Source organism: Nicotiana attenuata, unplaced genomic scaffold (assembly GCF_001879085.1).
Source record: "Nicotiana attenuata strain UT unplaced genomic scaffold, NIATTr2, whole genome shotgun sequence".
NCBI lineage: Eukaryota > Viridiplantae > Streptophyta > Magnoliopsida > Solanales > Solanaceae > Nicotiana > Nicotiana attenuata.
The window spans coordinates 1-16,850 of NW_017676801.1; the positions used below are offsets into that span (position 1 = coordinate 1).

The following is a 16,850-nucleotide window of genomic DNA, read 5'->3' on the forward strand; positions in this document are numbered from 1 at the left end:
TATATATATATATATATATATATATATATGTTAATTATACGCAAATTAAATGGCCTCATAAGCTAATCAAACTACACCGTGCTTGGTGTATTTTATTTTGTCAAATTATTCTAAAATTAAATTCACTAGTATTGGTAGCAATGATGACTCTCATACAATGAAGCAATCGATATCATTACTCAACATTTGAATTAGAAGCTTTTAAAAGGGATCATCTAATAATTTCGTATATGAAGGGTTATTTCTTAATTTCGTCTTAGTCTTTAATAACTTTATTATTTTTAGGTCCAGGATGTTCGTCAATTGGAGGAGGTGCCTTTACAGAACTAGGACCCTTCTTTCCTAGAGGTGATGGCCGTGGTCTTAGAAGAAATACTAAATCTTGGAATAAAGGTATAATATTACACTACCTTAATATTTATACTATAAAATCCCAAAAAAAGAATATGTCAATATTTGATTCTTACCATTTCAATTTCTGAAATATTTCTTTGTTTTGATATATACAGCATCAAATCTTCTATTTATTGAATCTCCTGCTGGTGTTGGATGGTCTTATTCAAACACATCTAGTGATTATACTTGCGGAGATGACTCTACTGGTATATATATCACTTCGACCTCTTACATTTTCTCCTTTAATTTGGTGAAAAAATGGTTAACGGAAAAGAAAATTAATGTTCTCATTTTGTTGTTGTTGTTGTTGTTTTCAGCTAAGGATATGCTCACTTTCATGCTCAGATGGTACGAAAAGTTTTCAGAATTAAAATCTAAACCTTTGTTCCTTACAGGTGAAAGTTATGCAGGTACGAGATATCTATTCTTATTTTTTGTTGAACATGTGTAAATATACTTATGTTCTATCAAAGATTAGCTTACTATATATGCCTTATTTATTCTGATGATAGGACATTATATACCACAGTTGGCAAATGTCATACTAGACTACAACAAGCAGTCCAAGGATTTTAAGTTTAACCTAAAGGGAGTAGCTGTAAGAACACTCAAAAACATATACTCTAGCTATTTCCTTTAATTTTTCCTCTACATATTAAAATCAGCCCTCCTAAATTAGAAGTAAATTTTCCTTTTTCAATTTCTGGTGTTTCTACAGATTGGAAATCCACTTCTGAGACTTGACAGAGATGTTCCAGCAGTGTACGAATATTACTGGTCACATGGAATGATATCAGATGAATTATATTTGAGAATCAAAGAACACTGCAATTTTGATGATTATGAATTCCCAGTTCCTCATAATGAGCCAATCTCATGCAACCAAGCTATTGATGAAGCATATAAAGTAATTTCTGACTATATTAATGTCTACGACGTTATTTTGGATGTCTGTTATCCTTCTATTGTTCAGCAAGAGCTGCGTTTACACAAACAAGTAAGAATTATAATGTCTTAAGCTATTCAACTTGTATGAATGTTGGGTTATTAGTTTCGCGTGTGATTACTGAACTTTATCCAATAGTAACAGTAAAGTGACAAAAAAGAATTGTAATTTTTCTATTATATAATGAATTCAGTGGTCATACGTAAAATTAATTAACTCTGTGAATATGTTTAGATATTTGTAAAATTTGATTTTGTTATTTTATTGGAGAATAGGTTACAAAGATGAGTATGGGAGTAGATGTATGCATGACATCAGAAAGATATTTCTATTTCAACCTTCCTGAGGTTCAGAAAGCTCTTCATGCTAATCGCACTAATCTACCTTACGAATGGACCATGTGCAGTGAGTATGTAATCTTAATTGTTTTGAAATCTTTAATGTTGCAAATAATTATACCGAAATAGATAGAATTAATACCATATGTTTCAGGTTTATAATTAATACGATCTTCCTTTTGGTGGTGTTTGTATGAGACAGTGTGCTGAATTACTCTCAATCAGATGGTGATACGGATATGCTTCCATCCCTCAAAAATATTATTCAACATGATGTTCCTCTTTGGATATTCAGGTAATTAACCATGCTATTTCCCTAGCATTACAATGACTACTAGGGATGACAATGGGGCTGTGCGGATTTGACTTTTCCAAAGGAAATCCTCACCTGCACATAATGTCGCATAGGATATGAATCCATATTCCATAATATTAGTAATATATATAATATAATACTATAAATTATCGAGCGCTCATCACTATTTATTTGAGAAAATAAGAAACCGATTCAGGGGCGGGGCAAGTCAACCCATAGTCTCTCCTCAAAATTAGATATTTTATGTACATATTTTCTAAAATTGGTATACTATTAACTATTGGCACCTATGCTCCAAAAAGGACGAATGGTGCACTTAATTGGTTGAAGGTTAAGTTATTTACCAAAAGGAATAATCTCTCCTCAAAATTGAAAATTCTAGATCCGCCTCGTTTAAATCTCGAATATAGTTCTCTTTTGTTGTCATTAGCATGATTCTAAGCTATTGTATATGACAGTGGAGATCAAGACTCAGTGGTACCACTAATAGGGTCAAGAACATTGGTGCGAGAATTAGCTAATGATTTAAAGATGACGACAACAGTATCATATGGAGCATGGTTTCACAAAGGGCAAGTAGGAGGATGGCAAGTTGAATATGGTGATAAACTCACATTTGCAACAGTAAGAGGAGCTGCTCATATGGTTCCCTACGCACAGCCATCTAGAGCTTTGCATCTTTTCAGCTCATTCGTTCATGGTAGAAGATTGCCTAATACCACTCGTATTCCCATTGCCTGATGGTCATTGAATTATTAAAATTTAATTTTCTTCTGTCAAAAGTATAACTTACTTTAATTTTTCACTTCCCTTCAATATTTTGATGTGCAATAAGTGATTTCATGAACTCTTGAATTTGGCAGCCCGCTAATGCAAAGTATATATTAATGGCTGCTTTTACGATCCGAACCCATAATTATAGATTCTTGGATTGATTGTTTTTATCTTATAAGGTGAACCCTTAAAGTTGATTCAAGAGGTTGTCTATCTTTGCAATTTATATTGTTGCGCAGAAATGTTGAAATGAATTGGACCTGGTCGAAAAGGAAATCGATACATAAGTTTCATATAACCTTCTATGATTAACTTGAAATTGAATTGTAGTTATTTGATATTAATGTGCAGAATTATTTTAGACGTCCCCGTTCTCAAATTTGGATGTCTCATACGTAAAATGATATTGTTGACTACCGTTAGAGGTTGTGAAGTTAGGACGAGAAACCTAAATGGCTTCATGGGGACACTATATATGTTGCTTAAAAGAAGCATGGAATTCTGTTGATCCTTACTGTAGCAATGCGTTGTACATAAGCAGAGGCAGACCCAAGATTCGATATTTATAGGTGTATTGGGAAAAATTGAGTTTATATATATTGAAGTGATTGAAAAATGACATGTCATGACACGTAAACTGGTCAAAGAATAATGATGAGCAAAGAGGCACGAGTTGCAACAGACACGAGCAGAGACACGAGCAGAGATTCAAAAGACTCGACGCTCGTACCTATTTACATTCAAAAGTTAAAGAGAATGAACCTGATAACAAAAGAGGGTACGGTTACAGTATTTAATAGGCATTAATTACTGGGAACGTTAGATAATCTGTATTGAATTACAATGATTACCATTTATAACGTAGCATTAAAGGCCTTTAATTGTCTATAATGGCCTTATTATGACAAAGGCAAAACGTATCTCCTAGAAATAGCTATAAAAAGGAGAAGACTGATCATTTGTAAGGACACGAAATACTATTATTCAACTTTTATTTCATTATTCCTATTTCTATTCGATTATCAGTAACCCGAGTTCTTCTAAAATAAGCTTTAATTCCACTTTTTTGTTAAACAAATTGGTTCCGTTACCGGAAAACTGATAATCCTTTTGCTTTCTTAAGTCAATTCTTTCATCAAACAATTTACTATGTTGAATATCAACAACAACAGTCAACAAGATCTTCAACAACAAGAAAATAATGCAGGTAACATGACCCCATCCCCTTCACCATGTGATTCACAACATCAATCACGAGAAGGATCTCCAGATGGCTCTGAAACAAACAATGGGGTTGCAAATCAAAATGGAGTAGAGGCGATTCAAAATGCTGGAGTTGTGAACGAACAAGCGCTCGATGATGCCTTAAAGAATCTAATTGCTCAACAAGTCAGTAATGCTCTATGTGCTTTTACTAGCCAGTTGCTAGTTGCGCCACCAATACCAACTCCGAATCAGAATACATTGGAAAACCCACGTTCTGGGCTCGTTCATTCGGGCACTGGTGGAACTCCAAGCGAGTCTCGTGATGGTGAACCAGGTAACATAGTTAATTCTGATTTACAAAATTTAGTTCTAATCCTGCAGAAGCAGCTCAAGGAACAAAGCGATCGCATAGAGAAAATACCTGGAGTACCACCTGTTATCAAAGGAATAGACATGGACAAAATACTCACAACAACCATGGAAGCCAAGTGCTGCTCCGGTACCTATTCCAAAGAAGTTTAAAATGCCTGATATTCCAAAATATGATGGCACAACTGATCCACGAGATCACGTGACTGCATTCACAATTGGCGTGAAAGGCAACGACTTAACCAAACAAGAAATCGAATCAGTATTGGTCAAGAAACTTGGTGAAACACTCACCAAGGGAGCATTGACATGGTATTCTCTCTTACCCGAAAATTCTATAAATTCTTTTGCTGAGCTTGCAGAATCATTTATCAAAGCACATTCGGGAGCTCTAAAAGTCGATAAAAGAATGGAAGATATTTTCAAAATCAAGCAAGGAGATTCAGAGCTGCTTAGAGAGTTCGTAGATAGATTCCAACGTGAAAAAATGACGTTACCATGCGTACCAGATAACTGGGCAGCTATAGCATTCACCAGTAATTTGAATGAGAAAAGCTCAGAAGCCACGAGACGACTCAAGGAAAGCCTTCGTGAATTTCCAGCAACCACTTGGAATGACGTTTACAAAAGATACGACACGAAGCTAAGGATAGAAGAAGATATTATCTCACAGTCTCAAAAATAAGAAAAGGTGAGTTCGAGACGTGCAGAAACCGAAAAATGGTCCGGTAAAAACAGATACGAACCATATATGGGCCCAGCGGGAAAAGATTCACGACCAAAGCAGGACAATTCAAGGTATGATCATAGATCGAGGAATAGAGAGACGGGTTCATCTTCAAGGTTTGGGAACTCGCAGGAAACGCGGGATGATGATAGAAACTTGAAGGCAAGATTTGGCAGTTATAATTTTAATGTCAGCACTTCCGAGCTCGTAGTCGTTTTAAGAAGCATGGGTGATAAGGTGCGGTGGCCAAAACAAATGAGATCAAATCCTAACAGGCGCAATCCTGATCACTGGTGCGAATTTCACAACGATCATGGTCATAAAACGGCAGATTGCAGATTGCTACAAGGTGAAGTTAATCATCTATTAAAGCAAGGGTATCTCACCGAATTATTCAGTGAGAAAGGTAAGCAAGCATATATGAAGAACGGGCAGGAGCCCCCTAAACCTCCTTCTCCAAAAAGGACCATTAATGTTATAAGCGGAGGCGAAGAAATCAATGGTGTGACGTACACAACAGCCAATAAAGTTTCAAAAGTCACAATTACCTACGGGAAGCGGGTACGACATGTTTTGGAAGAAGAAAGCATTACATTTGATGATGCAGATGCGGATGGCGTGTTAACTCTGCATAACGATGCACTGGTAATATCCCTACTTGTACATGATACTAACGTGAAACGAGTTTTGATTGACCCAGGTAGTTCCGTAAACATTATTTTGCTAAGAGTATTACACGAGATGCAAGCTGAAGATAAACTAGTACCAAAGGCGCATACTTTGTTTGGATTCGACAATTCAAGCGTTGTGACAAAAGGGGAGGTAACACTTACTACATTCGCAGAAGGGGTTGTCAAAGATACGAAATTTCAGGTGGTAGAATGGAAATGGCTTACAATACAATTCTCGGGAGACCATGGATCCACGAGATGGATGCCGTTCCGTCTACCTTACATCAAGTTATTAAATTTCCATCACTATGGGTAATACGTCAAATCCATGGGGATCAACAGATATCCAGGAGCATCAACTCTGTAGCAGATTCAAATACGAGAAACGAAGAAAAATAGCAATTACAGAATCCAGTTGAGGATACCACAACACAAACCTCAACTGAACAAGGGCGAACAGATGTGGACTTACAGCCCGATTCCATTCAAGAACCAGAGGAAAATGAAAATATCTAAACAATGATTGAGAACTGGAGGCTGTGGAGTTATTTACACAATGGCCAGAAAGGAAAATCTACGTTAGGGCTAATCTAAGCCACGATATGAAAGGTAAGTTGATTAAATTTTTAAAAACTAACGTGGATTATTTTGCCTGGTCCCATTCTGATATAACAGGAATACCACTAGAAGTAATGACTCACAAGTTAAATGAAGACCCATCGTATCCGCCCATCAAACAAAAGAAGAGAAAGCAGGGAACTTTCAAGAATCAGGTAATTCAAGATGAGGTTCAAAAACTCTTAAAAATTGGGTCTTTCCGCGAGGTAAAGTATCCTAATTGGTTAGCTAATACTGTTGTAGTGCCGAAAAAGAATGGCAAATGGCGAGTTTGTGTTGATTACACAGACCTTAACAAAGCTTGTCCTAAAGATTCTTTTCCGTTACCACATATAGATCAATTAATTGATGCCACTGCAGGACATGAACTGTTAAGCTTTTTAGATGCATATTCAGGGTATAACCAGATCAAAATGGATCCCCTAGATGAAGAAAAAACTTCATTTATATCAGAAAGGGGGACTTACTGTTATAAAGTAATGCCTTTTGGTCTCAAAAATGCTGGTGCAACGTATCAAAGATTAGTAACCAAAATGTTCCAAGAACATTTAGGAAAAACTATGGAGGTCTACATAGATGATATGCTTGTTAAATCTCAACAATCAGGGGATCATATATCGCACTTGTCTGATACATTTCAAATTTTATGAAAATTCAATATGAAGCTAAATCCCGAGAAATGTGCATTCGGCATTTCATCAGGTAAGTTTTTGGGTTTTCTTATTTCTTATCGTGGTATTGAAGTAAATCCCGCGCAGATTAAAGCCATTGAAGAAATTCCTGATATGCTTACAAGTAAAAAGGAAGTACAGAGACTGACAGAAGAATTGCACCCTTGGGGAGATTTATTTCCAAGTCATCGGAAAAATATTTTAAATTCTTTTCATCTCTTAAAAAGAAAGATCAGTTTGAATGGACTGAGGAGTGTCAACAGGCACTCAAAAACTTAAAGTCATACCTGTCAAATCCCCATTTCTCGCAAAACCAAAGGTTGGGGAAAGATTGCTCATCTATCTGGCTGTGTCAGAAGTAGCGGTGAGTGTTGTCTTAGTTTGTGAAGAACAAGGTAAACAATCTTCAATTTATTATGTTAGCAAATCGTTATTAGATGCGGAGACGCGGTACCCTCAATTAGAAAAGCTTGCACTTGCAATAATCATGGCATCTAGAAAACTAAGGCCTTATTTTCAATGCCACCCTATTTCCGTAGTAACTGCTTATCCATTGCGCAATATATTACACAAGCATGAGTTATCAGGTAGGTTAGCCAAATGGGCTATAGAATTAAGTGAATATGACATCACATATCAGCCCAGAACCGCAATAAAATCTCAGGTGTTAGAAGATATTTTTGGTTGATTTTAGCCCAGGAATGCAGTTAGAAGTAGAAAAAGAATTACAGGTGTTCAACGGGTCTAATCCAGGAATTTGGACCTTATTTACTGATGGTTCGTCTAATGTGAAGGGGGCAGGTTTAGGAAGTGTTTTGGTACCACCTACGGGTAAAACCATTCGACAAGCCATAAAATGCCATTCTATAACTAACAATGAGGCAGAGTATGAAGTTGTGATTGCAGGTTTGGAACTGGCACGAGAACTCGACATTAATCAGATTATAATCAAAAGCGATTCACAGCTTGTAGTTAACCAAATGCTGGGGACTTATACAGCCAGGGAAGCACGAATGCAGCAGTTCTTAGAAAAGGTACAGGATTTGGCAATTCCAAACTTGGAAAGTTATGCAGATACCAAGAGATAAAAATATTGAGGCAGATGCTCTAGCTAATCTCGCATCTGCGGCAGACGTGACGAGCAATGAAAACGCCTCAGTAATTTATTTGTTTCATTCAATACTCGATCCAGACAAAAATGAGGTAAACTTCAATAACTTAACCTGGGATTGGAGGAACGAGATTGTTGCTTTTTTGCAGTATGGTACCGTCCTTGAAGACAAGAAAAAAGCTCACCCGCTTCGAAAAAAGGCTGCTCGATATTACTTAAAGCAAGGCATTCTTTATCGAAAAATATTCAGTGGACCCTTAGCAAGATGCCTCGGACCTTTTCAAACAGAATATGTAATAAGAGATATACACGAGGGGCATTATGGAAATCATGCAGGAAGGAGATTACTGGTAAGAACCGTGATTAGAGCAGGTTATTATTGGCCTAAAATAGAAGAGGAAGCGGAAAATTATGTGGCTAAATGTGATAAATGCCAAAGATACGGTAATAATATGCATAGACCTGCGGAGTTGTTACATCCGATCGTCGCACCGTGGCCTTTTATGAAGTAGAGGATGGATATCGTAGGTCCTCTACCACAAGCAAAAGGCAAGGTAAAATTCTTACTTGTACTCACTGACTACTTTACTAAATGGGTAGAAGCAGGAGCAGTTAAACAGGTATGAGAAAAAGAAGTTAGATATTTCATCTGGCGAAATATCATTTGTCGATTCGGAGTGCCAAAGGAAATCATGTATGATAATGGCCCGCAATTTATAGGCGCTCAAATCACAGAATTTTTTCAAAGTTGGAAGATCAAAAAGATTACTTCAACGCCTTACCATCCGGTAGGTAATGGACAAGCTGAATCAACGAATAAAGTCATTATAAATAATTTGAAGAAGCTATTGGAAGAATCCAAAGGCAATTGGCCGGAATTGCTACCTGGTATTTTATGGGCGTATCGCACGACAGCAAAAACAAGCACGGGTGAAACACCATTCTCATTGGTGTACGGAGCTGAAGCCTTAATTTCGGTTGAGATAGGGGAGCCAAGCACGAGGTATACGCAAGCGTCAGAAGAATCCAATGAAGAAGAAATGCGCAGAAACCTTGACTTACTTGAAGATAGAAGGGAAGCTGCATTAATAAGAATGGAAGCACAAAAACAAGTCATGGAACGATATTACAATCGAAAGGCACGTCTAAGATACTTCAAGATTGGGGACTTCGTACTCAAGAAAGTTTTTCAATCCACGAAGGCAGCTAATGCGGGGAAATTAAGTCCGACTTGGGAAGGAGCTTACAAGATTCATGGAATCGCGGGGAAAGGAGCATACGAGCTAGAAACAATAGATGGAAAGATATTACCTTCACATTGAAATGCCGTTCACCTGAAGAGATACTATTTCTAAGGAGTATCCATGGTCAGGTATCCTCATTTTAAAGTTTTATTTTTGAATTGTTAAAATTTTACTAACGGTTTTAGATGATAGGCAAAAAACTAACCCGTACTAAATGATGAATCACGACCCGCAAGGCACGTGGAATGGATTAAAATTCCCGGTCTAGGGTTACAACTATTTTGATAGAAATTGATACGGGTTAAGTAGTCTTCATCTATAATCGCATCTCCGAGTCCCGTATGTTTTCTTCCTTCACAGGAAAAGGACCAAATATGAGGAGTAATCAAGTGCTCGAGGTTTCATACTTCAAAGCTCAAACACTTGGAGGACTATATAATATACATAGACATATGTATAAAGAATGCAAAGAAGATTGAGAAATGATCAAAGTTCAAGCCTGAAAAGTTTACTCATCGAATGAGTCAAGTGCAGAGCAAAGCTACGAGCTAAAAAACCAAAGAAAAACCTCATCATAGTTAGGTTAAAGGCAATATACATGTACTGAAATTTGTTATAAATAAAAACCTTATATTTAATAACATGTACTGAAACGGGTTATTACATAAAAACCTTGTGTTTTATTTTCTTTTTTGAAAATCTGTTATAAGGAAAACAGTTACGAAAAAGTTATAGAAGTTACTCAAATACATGTAAGATGTTGTTTAAACCTTGACGGAGTTCAATTAAAAACTTGTCAAAGTTATTTCAGGAAACATGTGTATTCCTATTTCTTTTGTCGTACATTACACCATTATGAAGTTGAGACGTCTTCTTCATTAAGTGTCGAATATAAAAGGTCCCTCTTTTATAAAATTCATGATTGATTCAAGTATTCATGAAGTTGAAGAAAAGCATTATGAAAAATAAAAATGCAAGTTATTCAGTAAGTCTTTTAAATATAAAGGCAAGAATAAACAAAACAGAAGTTCAAACAACAACGGGAAACTTCTTAATATTAAAAAAGTTTAGACTAAGTATGAACTTAGTTATAAACCAAAAGTTATTTATACAAAGCGCCCCATAAAAGGTCTGGGGGCTTAACATTTTCAACAAACCCTTAAAAAAAGACCAAGGGTTACAACCACATACCACTAAAAAGAAAAAGAAAAAAAGGGTGCCACACATCATAAACTTATCACTAGGGAGTTGAAGAAGGAACTGAAGCAGGGTCATCAGCAGAAGCAGGTTCAACTTGACTTGAAGGAATTGGAGCACTCACCATACCCATATCATCTTCAATGTTCTCAGAAGTTTCGGCCACGGGAGAAGGAAAGTCTTGGCTCTGCTGAGCCTTTTCGATGGTTTCTTTTATTTTAGCCAACTCAGCCTCCAAATTAAAATTCTCTTGACTAACTTCAACGAGGGTATCATGGCAAGTATTTAAAAATGCCCAACTCACTTCAATGGCAGTCATATCCTCAAGAATCTCGTAATCCTTTTCTCACTCAGCAATCTCAGTTTTAAGTTTCTCATTCTCAACCAAGGCAGAATCATAAGAATTTGAAGAGAAGCATGTGAACTTTCTAAGGAACAAACCTTATCAGAAGATTCCCGAAGGTCTTCTTGAGTTTGAGTCAAAGTTTGCACAAGTTCACCAGCATAAGCTTCTTTCTTACTTAAGAGAGTCTTCAACTCTCTGATTTCTTCACTAGCAGTAGAGAGTTGCTCGGAAAAGGAAGTTTCGAGAAGATTCTTGTATTTACTAGCTTGATTTGAGGAAGCTTTTTCAACCGCAAACTCCGAAGTTAAATCTCTCAGCTGCTGCTCTAAGGTACACTTGTTCTCCTCCAATGCTTCCATATCAATTTGGAGGCTCTCATACTGTTCCCTCCAGTTATCTGCTTCAACTTGATACTCGTGCATCAACTATTCCGTGTGAGAAACCCTCTTCATCATCTTTGTACCAACGAGGTTGATCTAAAAAAAAGAGAGAAAAGAAGAAAAAGGATAAGAACTTATAAAAAGGAATAGCAAATCATTAAAAAGGAGATACCTTTAATGATGATTTTATTATGTCATTTATCAAAGTTAAAGAACTGTGGCTCTCAAGCTTGGCCTTCTCTGTTGGACCAATTAGGGGTTTTAACCACACGTCGGCCCCACCTGATTTTCTCAAAAGATTACCATCGGCAGGGACCTCGATGATAACCTGTTTCATGGATCCACTTCTACTTGAGGAACCAACCTCAGTTTGTTGAGCAGTTATAGGAGGAACTGTAGAAGGAGTTATAACAGCCGGGGGAGGAGCAGTAGAAGGAGTCAAAACAGAGGGGGGAGGAGCAGCAACAACAACGGTCACAACTCGCAAATGAGGTATCACAGGAACAGATAAAGGAAAGAAGCAAGGGGTGTTTCATCAGCAATTGGTCCTAAACTTTCACCACTAAGCCCGCGGATAAAAAGCTGCTCAACAGAATCATGGGCAGCAGCGGGGGTGTCATCATCAGTAATCACCAAGGAGGCTTCAACAGGCTCGGTGAGAGGAGTAGAACAGGGGGGGAGATGCTTCATCATCTAAAATGATTCGTCTTCTAGCCCGTGGCCTTTTTATCAAAGAACCCCCCGTCTTGTTCTTCTTCTTCTTCCTCAGAATCTTGATCAACAGTAGCTTTCCTTTTCGATGAAGAGCCCAAAATTATCTCTTGGGCTCTTTCCAAAGAAATTCGAGAAGCTACAACATCCTCAGCACTAATGCCTCAAATGGGAAATCCTGACAAAAAGAAGGATTAAAATAATTTCTAGAGGAAGCAACAAGAAAAGTTATAAAAAAAGACTCTCACCGTGGGTTTTTACTTTCCAACCAAATCGTTGAGAGAGAATTTTCCAAGACCTACCCTCCATCGGGGCAGCATACAATAACTTTCCTACCCAACCACGAAAATTGGAAATATCATCGACAATTCCCATGGTTGCTAAAAAAGAAAAGAGAAGAAGGAGAAAATTAAAATGACAATCATTAGAATTGAGAAAAAGGTACGAGAAGGTTGTTAAGAAAACTCACGTGCAAAATTCCACTTCTTAGGGAAGGGAACATTTCCATCACCCACTAAACCAACAGTGGGGGCAGCAACAAACCTGGCGTACCAGCCATGATCCTTATCATCTTCTGGACTTACCAGAACTCTTTTACTTCTTGCTACTAAAGTGAAGACTCCTTGGCGAAAGAGTTTAGGAGAGTAAAGGTGTTTTAAATGGGAAAAAGTAAAAGGCACACCAGCCATATTAGCCAAATGCCTCAAACAGGCAACTTTCCTCCACACAATAGGGCCAATTTGCCATAAACAAACGTCGAAAAAATGACAGAATTCAAGGATGACAGGGTCAATAGCAGGTTTGAAACCTAACATGAAAGGGTATGTATAAACAAAAGAAAACCCAGTTAAATAAGAAGCGATTCTTTTATTCGCATTAGGAATTATGATTGGGAAGTCATGGCTCCAGTGACAGTCCTTACGAACTACAGAAATTAAACCTTCAGTAATCTGAGTCGGGTAAATGTCAACATGATCTAATGAAGACATAGAAGAAACTTGATTCCTAATGGATTCTCTGTCATTATAAAAAGATAGTTCAACGGGAACAATCTCATCTACAGTAGGTTCACGAAGAGGTTCAACGGGTATCTTACCTCTAGATGAAGACCTTTGAGAAAGGGAACCTCTGGTTCTAGAAGATGGACTGGAACTAGATGAAGGAAGAGAAGAACCGCGTGTGGATGAAGACCCTAAATTACGAAGTCTACCTCCTCTTCTGCTCCTACTAGGGGCAAGAGGAAGGTTATCAACAATGGGGACTCTCCTAGGGTTAGGGTTTGATGAAGACATAATAGTACGAGGAAGAAGGCAACAAGAATTGAATATTCTGAGAACTTTATGAGAGAAAGACCAAGGTGAAAACTATATTTATACTTAGAAGCAACCGTCAAAAGAAAATGTGCAATGATGGAAACGTCATAATGAGAAATGTCGTTTCATAATTGGTGAAGCCGTAAAAAAGCCTTAAAAGACGCTGCAAAGTCGCACAATCAATCAGAACATGCCACGTGTAATAGGCATTAAATAGAAGTAACAAATGAAGCGTCGATTCCAAAAGAGAATTAATGGCGGCAAATATTTCCGCTTTAATAAAATTCACTTCCCAAATATTCAATTGATGAATAAATGGCAAGTGGGGGGACTATCTGTATTGGGAAAAATTGAGTTTATATATATTGAAGTGATTGAAAGATGACATGTCATGACACGTAGACTGGTCAAAGAATGATGATCAGCAAAGAGGCACGAGGTGCAACAGACACTAGCAGAGACACGAGCAGAGATTCAAAAGACTCGACGTTCGTACCTATTTACGTTCAAAAGTTAAAGAGAATGAACCTGATAACAAAAGAGGGTACGGATACAGTATTTAATAAGCATTAGTTACTGGGAACTTAGAGAATCTGTATTGAATTACAATGATTACCGTTTATAACGTAGCATTAAAGGCCCTTAATTGTCTATAATGGCCTAATTATGACAAAGGCAAAACGTATCTCCTAGAAATAGCTATAAAAAGGAGAAGACTGATTATTTGTAAGGACACGAAATACTATTGGAATATACTGATTTATTTCGCTTTCTATTCAACTTTTATTTACATCCATTATTCCTATTTCTATTCGATTATCAGTAACCCAAATTCTTCTAAAATAAGCTTTGGCCGAAATTTCACTTTTTGGTTAAACAACAGGGGCACTGTTACATTTAATAAAAATTTATCACTAGTAATAAAAATTGGTACGAAGGCCTTTGTTAATATCTGGCTATTTCTCGAAGAAATTAGCAAGTATATATGGAGTTTTTGTCGAAGTTTCCGGGTGCCCGCGACCCTCTGTCGACGATGTAGGTCCGCCTCTAACGTATGACTCACCACAACAACAGAACAGTGGAGTAGAAGAAGACTCAGAAAAACCGTGTATTCCTAGCAAAACGACAGTAGATGAATATCTTATCACTCTACTACTACCTCTGTTTTTCTGATTTCTTCAAATTCAACTCCTTTTCTGCGTCTGCCTAAGATATTTTCTTGTTTAAAAATGTTTTAACGTGGGAGATATATTGGATTCATTTGTATATTTAATTGGAAGGATACTTAGAAAAATCAGATAATGGAAAGGCACTCTTCGTTGCTACACAAGAGAGACAAGTATAATTAACATGTGATGTGATGGAGTAGCTAGTATATAAGATTGGTAAAGAATGAGGAAAAGAAAAATGCTTTAGTAATGAAAATGGAGGATAAAGCTTAAATTCTTAAAGCTAATATATTAATCATTAAGAAAAAGAAAAAGGTACACAAGCTAGCTAGGCTTTACACTGGTCTCATTGCCAGTGAACTTCATAACTTGTTTTTCTCTTCGCAAATAGGATTTGGAGAGTACATGTTGTCAATTCATTAGGTCGTTCAATAATGGGAAGAAAGCCGATCTTTGATCTTTTTCAATGCTGCTACAACATCAGTCATGTTCATCCTTTCACCAGGTGATTTTGCTGTGCAATTCATGGCTAATTCCATAACTGATGCCACACATTGCAACTTTTCGCTTATCTTTTCTTCATCTAGTGTTAGTAAGTCGCCATCTATGATTTGATCCAGCTTATAAGGAAGTGAACTATGCACGCAGCTTCTCAAATCCAAATCTCCCGTGAACATTTCATCATTAGGTTTCTTCTTTGTAAAAGTTTCGAGCAACATGATACCATAACTATAAACATCAGACCTCTTGGATATAAGGCCTTCTAGTCCATACTCTGAAAATGAAAACTAAATGTCAGTAATTAACTTATAATGTGTTAATCAAAAACCTTGTTACACCTTAAATAAAAATCTCACCTGGGGATATGTAACCAATTGTGGCAAAGGTTATAGTATGAGCAATGGATTCTTCTTTTGTTAAGAGTTTTGCAATGCCAAAGTCACTCAGGTGTCCCACCGTGTCTTTATCAAGTAAGACGTTACTTGTGACGACACGATCCATCGTCTCATGTGTTATTGCTCCGTTTCTCCCATTTCATGCTTCTTCATGTTTCGTTATCGGTATGTGGTGTGTTAGAGTTGATTTGGATTGGTTTTGATAAGAAATAAGACACTTAGTCTCTTTAAGGAAAGCTTAAGTTGGAAAAGTCAACCGAATATTGACTATTGAGTTAGAGGGCTCGGATGTGATTTTCGGTGATTCGGTTAGCTTCGGGGGGTGATTTGTGACTCAGGAGTGCGATCGGAATTGATTTTGGAGGTCCGGTGTAGTATTTTGGCGAATTCCGGTTGATAGGTGAGATTTTGATCTGAGGGTCGGAATGGAATTCTGAGAGTTGCTGTAGCTTCGATATGTGATTTGTGATGTGTGTGCAAAATTTCAGGTCATTCGGACGTCGTTTGGTTGGGTTTTTGATCGAAAGTGCATTTCGGAAGTTTTTGAAGAACTTAGGTTTGAATCCGATGTGATTTGATGGTTTTAGCGTTGTTTGATGTGTTTTGATGATTGGAACAAGTTTGAATGATGTTATGGGATATGTCTGTGCTTTTGGTTGAGGTCCCGGGGGCCTCGGGTGAGTTTCGGGGTGGTTTCGGATCATTTTGGAGAAATTTGATATTGCTGGTTGTGGTGTAACACTATAGCATCGCAAATGCGAAGGTTATTCTGGGAATTGCGAAAACACTGTAGCTTCGCAAATGCGAAGGTTTTGCTGGGAATTGCGAAAACACTGTAGCTTGGCAAATGCGAAGGTTTTGCTGGGAATTGTGAAAACACTATAGCTTGGCAAATGCGAAGGTTTTGCTGGGAACTGCGAAAACACTGTAGCTTCGCAAATGCGAAGGTTTTGTTGGGAATTGCGAAAACACTGTAGCTGGGCAGAAGGGTTTTATAATATTTCATCCGCGAGGGTTATGTATTTTCCACCATTTTGAGCGAGCTTTGAGAGCTTTGAGGCGATTTTGAAGAGGGATTCAAGGAGGAATGATTAGAGGTAAGTTCCTTGGCCTAAATACTCGAGATAAATTTAACATGGAAATTGGTTGGAATTCATTAAAACGGGTAAAGCTAGGGCTCGAGTTTTTGATATTTCAAATTGGGATTTGATAGGTCATTTGAGCTCTGATTTGGGAGTTCTTGGTATGTATGGACTCGTGGCGAGACGAGGAATCCGGTAATGTGAATTTTGTAATTTTTCGAGAAGTGGGCCTGGGGCTCTGGTTTTGCCAACTTAGTGAATTTTGGTATTTTTCGAGTCTTTTCGATTGGGTTATGTTTCTTTAGCCTATTGTAATGTATTCGTTGTGGTTTTAATCAGATTCGGCGTGCGAAGAGGTTGATTCGAAAG

General features: G+C 37.4%; 1 protein-coding gene across 1 annotated transcript; it reads left to right on the forward strand.

Moving 5' to 3' along the window:
• Positions 1-324: 324 nt before the first annotated feature.
• LOC109221205 (serine carboxypeptidase-like 42) lies at positions 325-2,972 on the forward strand (the record flags this gene model as incomplete). Its single annotated transcript, XM_019385671.1, is given in 8 exon segments — positions 325-393; positions 510-602; positions 714-806; positions 909-994; positions 1,115-1,393; positions 1,618-1,751; positions 1,883-1,975; positions 2,455-2,972. Coding segments are annotated over 8 exon segments (1,130 nt in total), but the record flags the coding sequence as incomplete, so codon positions are not given.
• Positions 2,973-16,850: the final 13,878 nt, after the last annotated feature.